Genomic DNA, 15930 nt, shown 5'->3' with positions numbered 1-15930 from the left:
CACTGACATCTGTTGGGCTGGGCTTAAGGAGAAGACCTTGCAAATAGCCAGTACTGATGACCATGTCAGGGATGTAGAGTTGCTTAGATCCTTGGGTTCATGAAGAGATGTGAGAGGACCCGGTCAGCTGGAGCTTGGACCCCATGTGGTAGATATCTGTCCTGCTGCTAGTTCTTATCTCCTCTACCTAAATCCTCCAGGAGCCCAGCCTTTCCTGATCCTTGGGAACATCTGGCCCATAGGACCTCTTGGGGGCTCGCTCCTTGAGAGTGGGGTGCAGTTGCTGTCAGTGCAGTGTGTCCCCTGTGGCTAGTGCTGCTTCTTAGGTTTATTGACTTTCTGTCTGAAGAGTTAGTCAGAAACCTTCATCCCTGGCAGAGCAGAGAGAGGCTTCTCTGTATCAGCAGGTAAAACTTGATATTTATGAGTTACCAGAATACTCTTGGTAGCTATGGAAGCTATTGATAAATGCTGTGGTAGCCATTGTGTTTTCTCATTTGTGTTATAAAGATTCAAACTCCTATTAGATTTCCATTGGTGAGAAAGATAGACATGTTAACAGGTAAGTAGACCTATGACTTCCCTTTACTTTCTTTTTTTTAAAGGAAATAATACTTTGCTGTCTAAGACCCAAGATGCCAGGGCTCCTGTTGACTTCAGCCAGCTATTTGATTAATGTCTCTACCTCTGTTTTCTCAACAGGTTTCAGGAGAAGGGGAATCTAGAAGTCCTGCTTTTTACCATCCAGTCCCGGATGAGAGCCAACAATCAGAAAGTGTATACGCCCCATGATGGAAAACTAGTTTCTGACATCAACCGGGTACCTGGTGTTTTCCATTACGCTTTGCCCATGGGTTGGCTGAGTTCCTACTGTGAGGGGACAGGGAATGGTCACTGGATAAGCTTAAACCAAGCTGTTATTAATTGCATCCTGGCTATTTGGGGGAGTTATCAGAAGGTGGTCTGAGTGGCCAAACTCTAACAACTATCCTTCAGCTCCATGTTCAGACTCCCAGAGTCAGTTCTTTGGAGCCAGCTGCTCAGCCTGTCCTCTATAGAACCTTGAATTTGTCTTTGAATAGGGAATGTTAATCACTTATAGCAGAAGGGAAATGCCTTATGATGTTTCTGAGGATTGGAGACTTAACACCATCTGTGAGTTCTAATAAATTGGAGGTAGCCATTTAGTCAACAAGAATTTACTGAGCCTCCCGAGAGGTAGAAAACATTATTTTAGGCCAAGAATCTGAGGCAGGTTTAGGGGAAAAGGGAACAGGAAGATTATGGCCTGTGTTCCTTTTCTTTTTCGTTGGCTCAGACATGAAGCCAGAGAGCCGTCACTGAACTTTAACCTGCTACAACCTGGGTATGCTAAAACGTGCCTGCTCAGGCCCCAAGAGCATCACCCAAGAGCATCAGGCTCCACCTAGATTTTTGAAATCACTCTGTGTCTGGGAAGAGAAAAAACCCCAAGCCTTCCTGTTTCTCCTGTGCCCCAAGAATTCTCCCTCTACCCGTGCAGGCCTGGGAAAGCCTGGAAGAAGCTGAGTATCAGCGGGAGCTGGCCCTGAGGAGTGAGCTCATCCGGCAGGAGAAGCTGGAACAGCTGGCCAGGCGCTTTGACCGGAAGGCCGCCATGAGAGAGACGTGGCTCAGTGAAAACCAGCGCCTCGTGACCCAGGTAAGGGGGACACGCTTGGGGATGGCAGGAGAGAGGAAGTGTGTAGAGCCCCGGCTCTCAACCAGACGGGAGCCTGAGCCAGCTCTCAGCAGCAGCTGGATAAGCTACTCCTCAATCCTTGCTGCAAAGATCTTCTGGACCAAGATTGTATCTGAGGAAGAACTCTTTGCAATTTATTAAATCAATCTTTCTCCCCTCTCTCTTCTCTCACTCTCGCTCTGTACTGGGGATGGAACCCAGGGACATTCTACTTCCGAGTGACACTCCCAGCCCTAATTTTTATTCTTTATTTTTAAACTTTCACTGAGTTGTAAAGGTCCTCACTAAGTAGCTGAGGCTGTCTACAAACTGAAATCCTCCGATCCTCCTGTCTCAGCCTCCCAAATGCTGGGATTACGATTACAAGCGTGTACCACCATGCTCGGCTCACCCCTCTCTCTCTCTCTCTCTCTCTCTCTCTCTCTCTCTCTCTCTCTCTGTGTGTGTGTGTGTGTGTGTGTGTGTGTGTGTGTGTGTGTGTGTGTGCTGGGATTGGAACCCAGGGCCTCATGCATGCTAGGCAATCACTCTACCACTGAGCTATACCTCCAGCACATATTAGGTCCCCTTTTTAGTAAAGATCCTCACAGTCTGGAACTGGCCCCTGAAGTCCTCTTATGTATATCATCACATCAACAACCATGGGGGTCAGAGTTGATATTAAATGATGGGTCTCTGGGAATAGGTGAAGTCAGTGTACCTGTCTATATCAGATGTGCCTTTTTGACTGTGGCCTCTAGGCCTGGCACATATCTCACCAGCTAAGAATGGATCCCAGGGCTGATTTTCCATGAGAGCATCTGTTTCCTCCCACTTAGAGCTTTGGAATCAAATTAAATTCTGTCCAGAAAGGGGGTAGCAAGTGTACCAGAGCAATGGAGAATGTACGTGCGCCCCAGATAGTGCACGGGGAAACCATCTGTTCGCAGCTGTGTGGCTTCCAAGGGCAAGGGGCCCCTCCTACCCAGAATCAGACAGGTCCCCAGGAGGCAGGGTGAGGAGTGCCAGCGCGCCACCAGAGGGCTCTGCTAGAAAGACACTCGTAGTGTCACCCACATGTGTGGCGCAGGGAATAAAGTCAGGGGCTGCTTTTAGAGATTCTTGTGAGACATTCAGTTTTGGGAACTTGGCTGATAAGACAGGCTGCCAAAAGACAGCAGAACTGTCTTCTCGGGAATGCGCCTTCCCACCGAGCAGTTGTGCTGAAGGGGCCTGCTGTGTGTCTCTGCATTTGGAGCCTGACTGAGTTGCCTTTTCTGTCCCTGGCGGGCAGGATAACTTCGGGTACGACCTGGCAGCCGTGGAGGCCGCCAAGAAGAAGCACGAGGCCATCGAGACCGACACGGCTGCCTACGAAGAGCGGGTGAAAGCCCTGGAGGACCTGGCCCAGGAGCTAGAGAAGGAGAACTACCACGACCAGAAGCGCATCATGGCCCGCAAGGACAACATCCTGCGCCTGTGGAGCTACCTGCAGGAGCTGCTGCGCTCCCGGCGCCAGAGGCTCGAGACCACCCTGGCGCTGCAGAAGCTCTTCCAGGACATGCTGCACAGCATCGATTGGATGGATGAGATCAAGGTGGGCCTGGGGGCTGCCTGCCCTGCCCCTCAGAACTGCCAGTGGCATCCACGCAGGGCCTCAGTTAGCATGCTTCCTTAGGTACCTCCTGGCCAATCACGGCCCTGGGCTAAAGTGGAGAGACTGAGGCAACTGAGTGTCTGACAGCATCTGCCTCGGCGCATTCTGCTCTATCCAGGCAGATGTCACTAGCCCAGTTCCACAGTATCTCCAGTGACTAAGAAATCTTGTGTTCATGGTCACACAGGGAACAACCTACAGGGCCTAGAAGAGACAGATATTAATTAGGAGCCTGGAGAAATAGGCCCTGAGTGATTATAATCTGACCCTGGTTTGAAGTCAGACCTTCCAGCCTAGGGCCAACCAGAGAAGTCTGAATTCTGCTCTACTGCAGTGGGTGTCAACTAAGGATACACATTAGACTGACTGTAGAACTTTCCAAAGACGCACATGCTCAGGCCCCAAGCTTCGAGACACCTGTGGTAGATGAGTCTGTAGGGCCTTCCAGGAAGGATGCTGATGGGCCCCGGGAGGATCTCCTGCTCTCTAGCTTCTTCAGTCCTGAGCAGAAGCTGTTTCCCTGCATCTGAGTCTCCCCTTGCACAGATTCCTGGACACCTTTGGAAGGTCCCTTCTCCTCACGTCTTGCTCCCTCTGCCATGTCCTTTGCCAGGCTCACCTTCTGTCTGCCGAGTTTGGGAAGCACTTGTTGGAGGTTGAGGACTTGCTGCAGAAGCACAAGCTGATGGAGGCCGACATTGCCATCCAGGGGGACAAAGTGAAAGCTATCACGGCAGCCACACTGCAGTTCACGGAGGGGAAAGGTGAGGCGAGGGCGTCTCCCTGTTGAGGCCTCTGGTACCGCAGCCCCATCCTCCGACCCAGCATCCCAACTTGGATAAACCTCCCAGAACCACATTTAGAATCGGCTTCTTTCATCAAGTAATGGTGTGCAAAGCTTGAGCGATAGAAAAGCTCTCCAGAGAGCAGGCAGCTGCTTTAGTAATCCACAATCAGAAAGGGTTTATAAGCGTCAGTAAGACACCATCCACTTTTCATTCCTTTTGCTAGTTTATTATGGCCAGGACCATTTAATTTTCTAGATTTTGGTCTTAAAGGAAAACCCTTGCTTCCTCCTCGAAGTTTATACATGAGCTCTTTTTTTCCCTATGGTACTGGGGGTTGAACCCTGGGGCATTCCACCTCTGAGCTATTCCCCCAGCCCTATTTTTTTTTTTTATTTCAAAACAGTCTCACTAAGTTGTGGAGGGCCTCACTAAGTAGCTGAGGCTGGCTGCAAACCTGTGGTCCTCCTGTGTCAGCCTCCCAAGTACTGGGATAAGAGCTTTTTTAGTTAATAATGTCATATTGTGCATTTTCTACTGAGAATTGACTTCTTTTTTTGTGTGTGTGATACTGAGAATTGAACCCAAGACTATGTATATAAATATTTTTGTGGTATTGGGGTTGGAACCCAGGGGCATTCTACCCTTCAGCTACACCCCCAGCCCTATTTTTTTATTCTTTATTTTGAAACAGGGTCTCACTGAATTGCAAAGGGCTTTATTAAGTAGCTGAGGCTGTCCACAAACCTCAATCCTCCTGTCTCCGCTTCCTGAATGTTGGGATTACAAGCGTGCACTACCACGCCTGGCTGAATCCAAGACTATTTTTTATTTTGAAACAGGATCTCGCAAAGTTGCTGAGGCTGGTCTCAAATCTGAGATGCTCATGTCTTAGTCTCCCAAGTACTGGAATTATAGGAATGTGTCACCATGCCCGGCTCTGACTTGTTTTTTTTTTTTTCCCCCCCCGTGGTACTGGGGGTGGATCTCAGTCTTTCTGACTTTCATCCCTATCCCTATTTTATTCTTTTATTTTGAAACAGGGACTCACTGAGTTGTGGATGCTGGCCGCAAACCTGCAATTCTCTTGTCTCAGCTTCCTAATTACTGGGATTAAAAGTGTGTGCCATCACACCTGGCTCTGACTTAACTTTTTTTTTTTGTACTGGAGATTGAACCTGAGGGTATTCTGCCTCTGAGCTACACTCCCAGCCCTATTTTATTTTGAAATAGGGTCTCACTAAGTTGCTGAGAGTCTCACTACTTGCTGCGACTCTTCTCAAAACTGTGATCCTCCTTGTCTCAGCCTCCAAAGTACTGGGATTACAGGCGTGCGCCACTACACCCGGCCTGGTTTAATTTTTTTTGGTGTGTGTGGGTCTGGGGATGGAACCCAGGGGCATTTGACCTTCAAACTATAGCCCCTGCCCTACTTTTTATTCTTTATTTTGAAGCCGGGTCTCACTGAGTTACAGAGGGCCTCACTAAGTAGCTGAGGCTGTCCGTGAGCCTTGATCCTCCAGTCTCAGCCTCCTGAAAGCTGGGATTACGAGCGTGCGCCACCATGCCTGGCTTATCTGATTTAACTTTTCATCTCCCTTTTTCCTGATGTCTGGTGGGGACCAATCATAAAGAATCTTGCCTGACCTCTGAGTAACCAAGAAATCCCACATTTAATCCCAAAGTCCCAGTGGGATGACAGCTTTTGAGATTGGATGATTCTAACCTGATTCTAATTTGCCCATAAGTGAAGCCTGTCCCTTTCTGTGTCCTCCCTTCTTCTATTCCTCCAGGATACCAACCTTGTGACCCCCAGATCATCCAGGACCGTGTCAGCCATCTGGAACAGTGTTTTGGGGAGCTGAGCGACATGGCTGCCGGACGCAAGGCCCAGCTGGAGCAGTCCAAGCGGCTCTGGAAGTTCTTCTGGGAGATGGATGAGGCTGAAAGCTGGATCAAGGAGAAGGAGCAGATCTATTCTTCCCTGGACTATGGCAAGGACCTGACTAGTGTGCTCATCCTACAGCGCAAACACAAGGCCTTTGAGGATGAGCTCCGTGGGCTGGACACCCACCTGGAGCAGATCTTCCAAGAGGCTGAGGGAATGATCGCACGCAAGCAGTTTGGGCACCCGCAGATCGAGGCCCGCGTCAAGGAGGTGTCGGCCCAATGGGACCAGCTGAAGGAGCTGGCTGCCTTTCGCAAGAAGAATCTCCAGGACGCTGAGAACTTCTTCCAGTTCCAAGGCGACGCAGATGATCTGAAGGCCTGGCTGCAAGATGCCCACCGGCTGCTTTCGGGTGAAGATGTGGGACAGGATGAAGGGGCCACGCGGGCCCTGGGGAAGAAGCACAAGGACTTCCTGGAGGAGCTGGAGGAGAGCCGCGGGGTGATGGATCACCTGGAACAGCAGGCCCAGGGCTTCCCACAGGAGTTCCGGGATTCCCCAGATGTGACCAATCGCCTACAGGCCCTCCGGGAGCTCTACAAGCAGGTGGTGGCCCAGGCAGACTTGCGTGGACAGAGGCTGCAGGATGCCCTGGACCTATACACAGTGTTCGGGGAGACGGATGCCTGTGAGCTGTGGATGGGCGAGAAGGAGAAGTGGCTGGAAGAGATGGAAATCCCAGACACCCTGGAGGACCTGGAGGTTGTGCAGCACAGGTCAGGGTGGCTCAGCCTCTGTCCTCCTCACCACCCAAGGCCCAGCCATCATCTCCCACCTGTAGATCACCAGGGATCTCTTTGAAGGCCAAGAGATGTCCTTTGTTGCAAAATCTCAGCTCCAGGAGTCATGAGTCCCACTCTGGCCCTGTGGCTTGGGCACTTCCCCCACCAGGGCATTGCATTCCTCAAGCAAAGGGGATGTTCTAGTCTAGTTATTGAATTGCTTCTCAGCTACAGCAGCCTTTGCTCAATGAACTCTATGTGGAACCCTCATGTAACACACAAAAAGTAAGGCTGTTCTGAATTAAGGGGCTCAGAGGCTAGGACCCTGCCAGCTCTAGCTGTCTGTGCAGTCCCTAAGCCACATATCTCCAAGGGGCCACAGAGACCAGTTTTTAATCTACCAGTCTGCAAGGCCACTCTCACTTCTGGTACATCTGGATGGGGAGCCATGCTCCGTCTGTGGATGGAGAGGTGGCATCTTAGCAACCTAAGCACAGAACCCAGGGGTCAAGGAAGACAGAGGCTGCTCCCTGGAGCAAAGCAGGCTGGCCTGCATTGATGCTAGAGGGTCTTGGACTCTTACCCAAAAAGGGTCACCTTTCATAACACACACACACACACACACACACACACACACACACACACCCTCCCGCCCCATGGCAGCTCTTCCTGAACCTACCCAGGAATGGAGCAGCTGGCTATGGAAGGAAGGTATCCTTTGGATCAAAGTATCAGAATAATGAAATCAGGGTCTAAGAGCAAGGACTAGGATAGTGAAGATATGGCTGGTGGTCACTGAAATGAGCAGCTCCCCCACTGAAACACATGCTATATTCTCTTTAGAACCCTCCCTCCCCCTCACACTTCTCTGTGGAGCCAGAAGCCTATGTAGTAAGTAGCCAGCCCTCTCCCAGCCTGCTCCAGGAAATGCTGAAACATCTAATTGAATCCATGAACTAGAAAACAGGGTGTGCCAGGATATCTGCTCCCACCTGGACAGATGCAGGTGGAAGGAGGAAACAAGACCTGTGCTTTTTGGGTCCTGGGGGCCACTGGCGATGAAGCCTCTGCTGCCTCACCACTCCTCAATTTCTCTGTTCATATCAGGTTTGACATCCTGGACCAGGAGATGAAGACTTTGAAGGGTCAAATTGATGGCGTGAACCTTGCTGCCAACAGCCTGGTGGAGAGTGGCCACCCACGTAGCGGAGAAGTGCAGCGGTACCAGGACCACCTGAACGCCAGGTGCAGTATGGGTAGGGCTGAGGCTGGGGCCGTTTTCTTCCAACACCTGGCATGCCCCTGGGAAAATGGCCCAAAATTCAGGCCACCTGCTCTGCACCGCCACATTTGCCCCTCCAGTGTTTCTGCCTTTCCCAGCCACAGTCTTATTCCTAGTACAGAGGCTGTAGTAGCAAAGAGGAAAATCTGTGGTGAGCAGCAGAGCGGGCAACCACTCAGGAGGGCGTGTTCACAGAGCTTGCAATGCTGTGTCTGGGAGGAGGGGGTGTGTATGCACGTGTGGTGAAGGGGGCATTCTGAGTGTCGTTAGATCAGGCTGTATGCATGCAGGCCAGATTTCCCTGGACAGTCTTGGGCAGGGAAAATTGCTTTCCAAGAACTCTTAAGTATGGTCTATAAAAGGATACTCCTGCCTGTGCCAAAATGCAGCACTGATACAAAGGTCAGATTGAATGAAGGGGAGAATTAGCAGGGACCCTTGAGCAAGTTTCGTGATTAGAACAAAAAACAGGCCTGGAGGAATTTTTAGATGGGGTACTTTCAGTGCATGGCCCAGTTGCCCATTGGCTCCTGGAGGATCTTTGAGGACAAAGCAAATGCCTGCATCCCCTGTTTTTACCCTAGGCCCTGAACACATAGTACCACACGTTCACCACCTCAGTACCCCAGCCCTCCCCTCACCCAGGCCTGCGCCCTGCTCTGTCTCAGGTCATCTGGGAGGAAGGTGTGAAGAAGACTCTGTGGTAAAGAAATGGAGCAGCGCAGTAGAGGCTCCACTGAGCACCTGAGCAAGGATGAAAGGGATGGGTGCTGTGGAGTCACGAGAGTCGCACTGTCAGTCTCAGCCTCCAAGGACAGGACTGTAGTTCAGGGGGTTCCTTTATAAGTCTGAGGTTTATACAGAGAGGGAAGATGCCACTTCACTCTTCATCAACCTTGTTAGGTAATGGTGTGTGTGTGTGTGTGTGTGTGTGTGTGTGTGTGTGTGAGAGAGAGAGAGAGAGAGAGAGAGAGAGAGAGAGAGAGAGAGGAGAGATTGATTATCAAAGTGGTTGCTTAATTGAAGAACTAAGAGTAATCTAAATCAGAAAAACTCTCAGACAAGAAGAACTTGTCACCTATACAATACAGCTATACAATAAGCTACAGAAAATATTGATCTTTTAGGGGTAAGGAGGGGTACTAGAGATTGAACTCAGAAGCATTCTGCCCCTGAGCAACACCCCAGCCCTTTTTATTTTGAAACAGGGTCTTGCTTAGTTGCTGAAGTTGGCTTCAAACCTGTGATCCTCCGGTCTCAGCCTCCCAAGTACTGGGATTACAGGCATGCACCACCATGCCCAGCTGGGAATATTGATCTTTATAGACCCCGATCCCAAGTGAAAAGCATCAAGGTACCAACCATTGTTGGGTGAGAGAAAGCCAGGCATGAAATGGAAAGATGAATCTTCATTAAGTCTGAGAGTTGAGAGAGACCTAAGAAGTCATCAAGTCTACCAGAGATGGGGAGCCCACCCCTCACCGTGTAGCTCATCCCATTTGGGTCGACTCCTTGGTTAGAATGTTTGACCCCATATGTATAGAAATCTGCTTCCTTGGAATTTGTACACATGGGTTCTGGCTCTGCTTCTTAGAGATATGAAAATTTATCCTAATTCATCTTTCATATATAGCTCTTTTTATGTATCTCCATCCTGCTCCTAGTTCCTGCCTCTGCTCTTCTCTATCAAAGTGCTTCTCCTCCAATATATTCCAAATTCTGTTCATCCTTTAGGTCAAGCCAGGTTCAACTCCTTCTCATTTTCCCAGGTGAAAAATAATCTTTCCCTCTTTTTTTTAGGTCTGATCTTATTTATTTGTGACACTTAAAAATTCTTAGTTTTATCCGGGTTTGGTAGCGCACGCTTGTAATCCCCGTGCTTGGGAGGCTGGCTTTGAACCTGCGCAATCCTCTTGTCTCCGCCTCCCAACCGCGGGGATTACAAGCGTGCGTCACCACGCCCAGTTTAGGGTTTTTTTGTTTTGTTTTTGTTTTTTGGTGGTACTGGGGTTCCTGGAAACCCTTCTACCTCTGGGCTACACTCCCAGACCTATTTTTATACTTTTTTATTTTTGGAAACAGGGTCTCTTAAGCCAGCATGGCTGGCTTCAAACCTGCGTGATCCTCCTGTCTCCACCTCCCAAGCGCGGGGATTACAAGCGTGCGGTACCACACCCAGCAAAATTCTTAGTTTTGACTGGACTCAGACTTAGAACTAGAATCTCTCAGGGAAGATGGCCTGAGTCTCTTGGAGTTTTCTTTGGCTTCTTTCATTCTCTTGACCAAAAGTTTAGCATACTCTACAGCCTCTTCCTCGTTCTTCTTAGTATGTTGTTTCTTCAGAGCAATATGCTGGCATTTGTGTTGCAGGACACATGGAGTAACAAGACCATGAATCTTGGGTGCTTTGGTCCTGGGTCTCTTACCTTTCTTGTTTGAGGGGACCTACTGGCCGGCATTTGTCTTCTTTGGAGAGACTGAAAAGTTTGCAGATTCTGCTGGCTCTTTGGGGCCCCAGGCAAGGAGACATGGTGGTATCTATCAGCCCATGAATATCATTCTTTCCATTTTTTTTACACTAACCAAATTGAGAATGTTCAGATCGACATCCACAATGCAACCCAAACAAACTTACGCTTTCTCCCTCTGGTTCTTCTTGGTCTATAACAGGAATGCCCCTTACTCAGTAGTAGGTGAACATGGCCTTGGGCCAAGTCACCCTGCTTCATGGGGAAATCTTGTTTGTCGTTTCTACCACTAATTTGGACCACATAACCCTTCCGAGAGTGTCAGCAGCAACTTCTGTGGCCACACACTTCTCGTGAAAAGCAGGAAGTTTGCATTCATCATCCACTTCAACGAGTTTCTGGCAGCCACTGGCTTGGAAGGAGATATGCAGCTTCATCTTGGTGCAGCCAATTGCTTACCAACCTTTCTCTCTTTTTGTACTGGTTTCAAGCCTCACATCCTACATTGGATTAGAATTATAGTCACACATCACTTAACGACAGGAATCCATTCTGAGAAATGAATCATTAGGCTATTTTGTTATTTTTTAACATCACAGAGTATACTTACATAAACCTAAATGGTATAGCCAACCACACATCTAGGCTGTAGGACCACGGTGTATGTATGTGTGTGCCTGTGTATATTATGGTCTGTTGTTTCTAGAGCTATGAGATTAAATCAAGCATGAGGGAAAATTATTCAGTCAAATAGATGGTAAACATGAGATGTTTGAGGCTGCTACTGGTTAATAGCACTGTTTACAGTAAACTCTTTTTTTTTATAAGTAGAAGGAGTAGACTCTAAAATAGCTGTAAGAAGTATATGTAGTAAATATATAAGTCCGTTACATAGGTCTGGGCTGTATCTCAGTGGTAGAGCACAAGACCCTGGGTTCATCCCCAGCAGATACACACGCGCACACACACACACACACACACACACAGACACACACACACACACACACACACATAGTCATTGATCATTATCAATTATGTACTGTACATACTTTACATATGCTATACTTTTTTGAGAGAGAAAGAGAGAGAGAGAGAGAGAGAGAGAGAGAGAGAGAGAGTGTGTGTGTGTGTGTGTGTGTGTGTGTGTGTGTGGTATTGGAGATTGAACCCAGAAGCATTCTACCTCCAAACTATACCTTCAGCCCTTTTTATTTTGAAACAGGATTTCACTGGGTTGCTGAGAGCCTTGCTAAGTTGCTGAGGCTGGTCTTGTAATCCCTCTGTCTCTGCCTCCCAAGTATTGAGATTCCAGGCGTGTGCCACCATGCCTGTCTGTGTTATACTTGTATACAGTTGTCAGTGCAATGGGTTAAAACACCAGCATCACCACCACAAATGTGTGAAAAACATTTTGCACTGTGTCTTCATGATGGCCACAGCATCTCTAGGTGACAGCAATTTTTCCCAGGTCCATGATAATCTTGATGGGGCTACAGCCCTATGTGCAGTCCATCATTTTTTGAAACCTTATTATGTGTGCATGACTGTACCTTTGAGCTGAAGGACTTTCTTACTTTTCCTATAAGCAAATGAAGAGCTCTCTCTCTCTACTCCCCACCTGCTTTGCACAAAGCATGTTGTGGTCTGAGGTTCCCTCTGTTTGGAATCTTCTTTTCCCAAGTGCCCGCTTGGCTCACTCCCTTACTCTATCCAGGTCCCACTCACATGCCAGCTCACTAACCACCCCACTGGAAGAAGCAGTTCCCTCCCTCTCACCCACTCAGCTTCTGTTGCATAATCTTGCCTAATTTTTTTCTTTGTACTTGTCACCACTTGATGGATTATAGATGCATTTATTTGTCTCTGCCCACTTGAGTAGAAGTGCATTTTTCTCTATTCTTTGTCATATCCCCAGTGCCCAGGTTGGTGTCCAACACAAGACACTTGATATTTGTAGGACAAATGCTTCATGAATGAGTGAACAGGGACAAAATGGAAATTATCCTGCCAACTCGGCACATATGAGTCATTCAAATGCTTATGGAATGTGTGATCATCTTTGACTTAATGAATTCTACTTAACCAACTTTTTTCTAAAAATCTTGGGCCCAGGACCAAATGTGGGCTCCCAATGTTGCCTTATGGTGCTAACTAGACTGGCTCCAACAACTCCTCCTTCTTAGAGACGGAGCAGTGTAGGATGAAAGTGTGGGGTTGGGAGGAAGACTAGACCCAACCTCAGCCCATCTCCTGGCATGACCTCCACTTGGTGGCTGCATTGAGGCCACACAGGAAAGACTTGGAAAGTCACCCTGGGGCCTCTTGCCTAGGGGCACAGCCAGCTTCTCTTGCCAGAATACCTCACTGTCAGCTCACCATGGTTTCGGGCCAACTTGGAGAAAGTCCAGAAAGCCCTCAGCTCCTTTCTCCTGACTTCCCAGCTTCTGAGCAGCATCTGCATGCTGGGCTCAGAATTCCCCAGAGTGCTGGGACTTCACAATATAGGTGGAGAGCTAAGAAATCCTCAAGCCCTCCCTCTTCCCTCTCATGGTCTTTCCCATCCCTCCTGCTTCTCTCTGCAGACCTGTCTTTCAAAGCCAACTAGCGTCGGGGATTACACCGCACAGCTGCCTTAGTCCTCTCTGCCGTTGTGCTCTGTGTGCAAAGTACTTTATATCAGAGTTATTTTGTGACCTTGACTTAATCTCTCCCTAAATAATATACTCCATAGGGCAAGATCTGGTTTTGTCAGTTTTCTCCCAAGGTCTATATAAGGTTCAATTAGTGCACGAATATTCAACATATTCTTGTGTGCTTATTTATTACAACGATGCAGAATGAATACGTTTGGGGTGTGGGGGGGTCTCTGGTGGTCTAGCCTGGTTGATGGGCAACTTTTTGATACTAGAGATTGAACCCAGGGGGTTCTATCTCCAAGCCACAACCCCAGCCTTAATTTATTTTTGAAATAAGGTCTCATTAAGTTTCTAAGATGGCCTTGAACCTGCCATCCTCCTGTCTCAACCTCCCAAGTACTAGAATTACAAGTGTGTACCACCACACCTAGCATGCGTAGCTCTAAAAAAGGCTGATTGTACAACTATGGACCAACCCCAGGCTCCTGGGACATCTGTCCAGACCTTAGTATATTTTTTTTCATAGCAACACTGCACTTAGAGGTTAAGATTATGTTACCCATTTTAATTATAATCTCAGCTGATGTTTCCTCTCTCTCCTCTATCTCTTCCTCCTCCCCCTGCCCCACCAGGCCTCTTATTTTCTACCCAAGGTAAATTTGTTCAGGCTCTAGGGTACTTGGCCTTAAGAATTTATAAGATTCCTCTAGGGCAGTTGCAGAGTCTATGTCCAGTGTTCTTGAAGTTAACCATGTAAGTTTTCTAATTATTTTTGACATTTTAAAAATTCTGGGGAATAGTATACAGCTTCTTCTTGATGGAGAAACTATATACTATTCATCTTGATAAGCCCTTTGTAAGCTGGCATAAATAGAAAATGCATTTACAGCTGGACATGGTGGCTCTAGTTCCAGCTACTTGGGAGGTTGAAGTGAGAGGATCCATCGAACCTAAGAATTCAAGACCAACCTGGGTAACATACTGAGACTTTGTCTCAAATGAAGAGGAAAGATGCACAAAGATACACACACACACACACACACACACACACACACACACACACAGAGAGAGAGAGAGAGAGAGAGAGAGAGAGAGAGAGAGAGAGAGAGAGAGAGAGATATGAGTTTCTACACCTAACCTACCCAACATCCTGACTTAGCAACGCAGCTCCCTGCAGAGCATCTGTTTCCCCTTGTGGTCTCATGGCTGACTGGGAGACACAGCCCATAGCTGCTGCTTCTCACCACCTATTGTTAGCCCAGGAAAAGATCACATTCAAATATGGGTTCAGCCGAGCACCATGGTGCACACCTGTAATCTCAGTACTTAGAAGGCTGAGACAGGATGGTTGCAATTCCAAGGACATCCTAAGCAATGTAGTAAGACTCTCAGAAACCTCATCAGACCTCATCATTCAAAACCTCATCATTTCAAAAACAAAAATAAGGGGGGGGGGACAGGAAGTACTGGAAGTATATCTCAGAGGTAAAATGCCCCTGGGTTCAATCCCCCATGCCAAAGAAAGTATGGTTTATATTCAGTGCATACTGTATGCACCACTGAAAAGGTGGACTATCATAAACCTGAAGCTGTTCACATTTCCCTGAGGTCAGCTACACATGCAGCCTTTACTTGCCTGCTCCCTTGCTTGTGTTTGGGATTATATCACCACTTGCCTCCTGCTGACTGAGAGATCAGATTGTCTTGAGTAAAATTGGAAAAGTAAATTTTGCTCGCCCACAAATTTTGTTTGTTAGGGCTATCATTTTTTTCAGCATACAAGGTCTATGGAGACACGTGTGGGAAACGTGGGAAGGGGTGCCCTATGGGGAGAGTCAAGGAATAAGGTCTCTGTTTGCCCTGGGGCCACATCTCCCTCTTTGCAGATGGCAGAAATTCCAGACTATGGTGTCAGAGCGGCGGGAGGCGGTGGACTCGGCCCTCCGGGTGCACAACTACTGCGTGGACTGTGAGGAGACCAGCAAGTGGATCACGGACAAGACGAAGGTGGTGGAGTCTACAAAGGACCTGGGGCGGGACCTGGCAGGTGTCATCGCCATCCAGCGGAAGTTGTCAGGGCTGGAGCGTGATGTGGCTGCCATCCAGGCCCGCGTGGGTGCCCTGGAGCGTGAGTCGCAGCGGCTGATGGAGTCACACCCCGAGCTGAAGGAGGACATTGGTCAGCGGCAGGCATACGTTGAGGAGCTGTGGAAGGGTCTACAAGAAGCCCTGAAGGGCCAGGAGGCCTCCCTGGGTGAAGCCAGCCAGCTGCAGGCCTTCCTGCAGGATCTGGATGACTTCCAGGCCTGGCTGTCCATGGCACAGAAGGCCGTGGCCTCTGAGGACATGCCCGAGTCAGTCCCAGAGGCCGAGCAGCTCCTGAAGCAGCACACGGCCATCAAGGATGAGATCGACGGACATCAAGGGAGCTACCAGCAGGTCAAGGCCTCTGGGGAGAAGGTGATCCAAGGCCAGACAGACCCGGAGTACTTGCTTCTGGGCCAGCGGCTGGAGGGCCTGGACACCGGCTGGGATGCCCTGTGCAGGATGTGGGAGAGCCGCGGCCGCTCCCTCGCCCAGTGCCTTGGTTTCCAGGAGTTCCAGAAGGATGCCAAGCAGGCCGAAGCCATCCTCAGCAACCAGGTAGACACATGCAGGGATGGGGTACAGGGTCTCTCTGGGCAGTGGCACTAGTGGCGAGTCCTCAGACTCAAACTCTTTGTAGCCACTAAT

The 15930-nt window shown here is 48.8% G+C and overlaps 1 protein-coding gene and 1 pseudogene across 2 annotated transcripts in view; one reads left to right on the top strand and one right to left on the bottom strand.

The window, feature by feature from the left end:
• Positions 1-15930, top strand: part of SPTB (spectrin beta, erythrocytic) — a gene marked incomplete at both ends in the record, with an annotated part of 76242 nt that overhangs the window by 26475 nt on the left and 33837 nt on the right. Inside the window, 7 exons of the mRNA XM_080707615.1 lie at positions 703-820; positions 1523-1681; positions 2994-3296; positions 3970-4120; positions 5935-6805; positions 7919-8056; positions 15084-15840. Of these exons, the coding sequence (XP_080563741.1) occupies positions 703-820; positions 1523-1681; positions 2994-3296; positions 3970-4120; positions 5935-6805; positions 7919-8056; positions 15084-15840 (2497 nt within the window). The remainder of the gene's footprint in view (positions 1-702; positions 821-1522; positions 1682-2993; positions 3297-3969; positions 4121-5934; positions 6806-7918; positions 8057-15083; positions 15841-15930) is intronic.
• On the bottom strand, positions 10281-10998 carry LOC308271516 (small ribosomal subunit protein eS6-like; annotated as a pseudogene). Its single transcript has one exon. The product of its transcript is annotated as a small ribosomal subunit protein eS6-like (transcript).

This window comes from Muscardinus avellanarius (genome assembly GCF_963383645.1).
Source record: "Muscardinus avellanarius genome assembly, chromosome: 12".
NCBI classification, from domain to species: domain Eukaryota; kingdom Metazoa; phylum Chordata; class Mammalia; order Rodentia; family Gliridae; genus Muscardinus; species Muscardinus avellanarius.
Note: the sequence above shows the minus strand (reverse complement) of the source record. Positions and strands in the feature narration are given on the sequence as shown.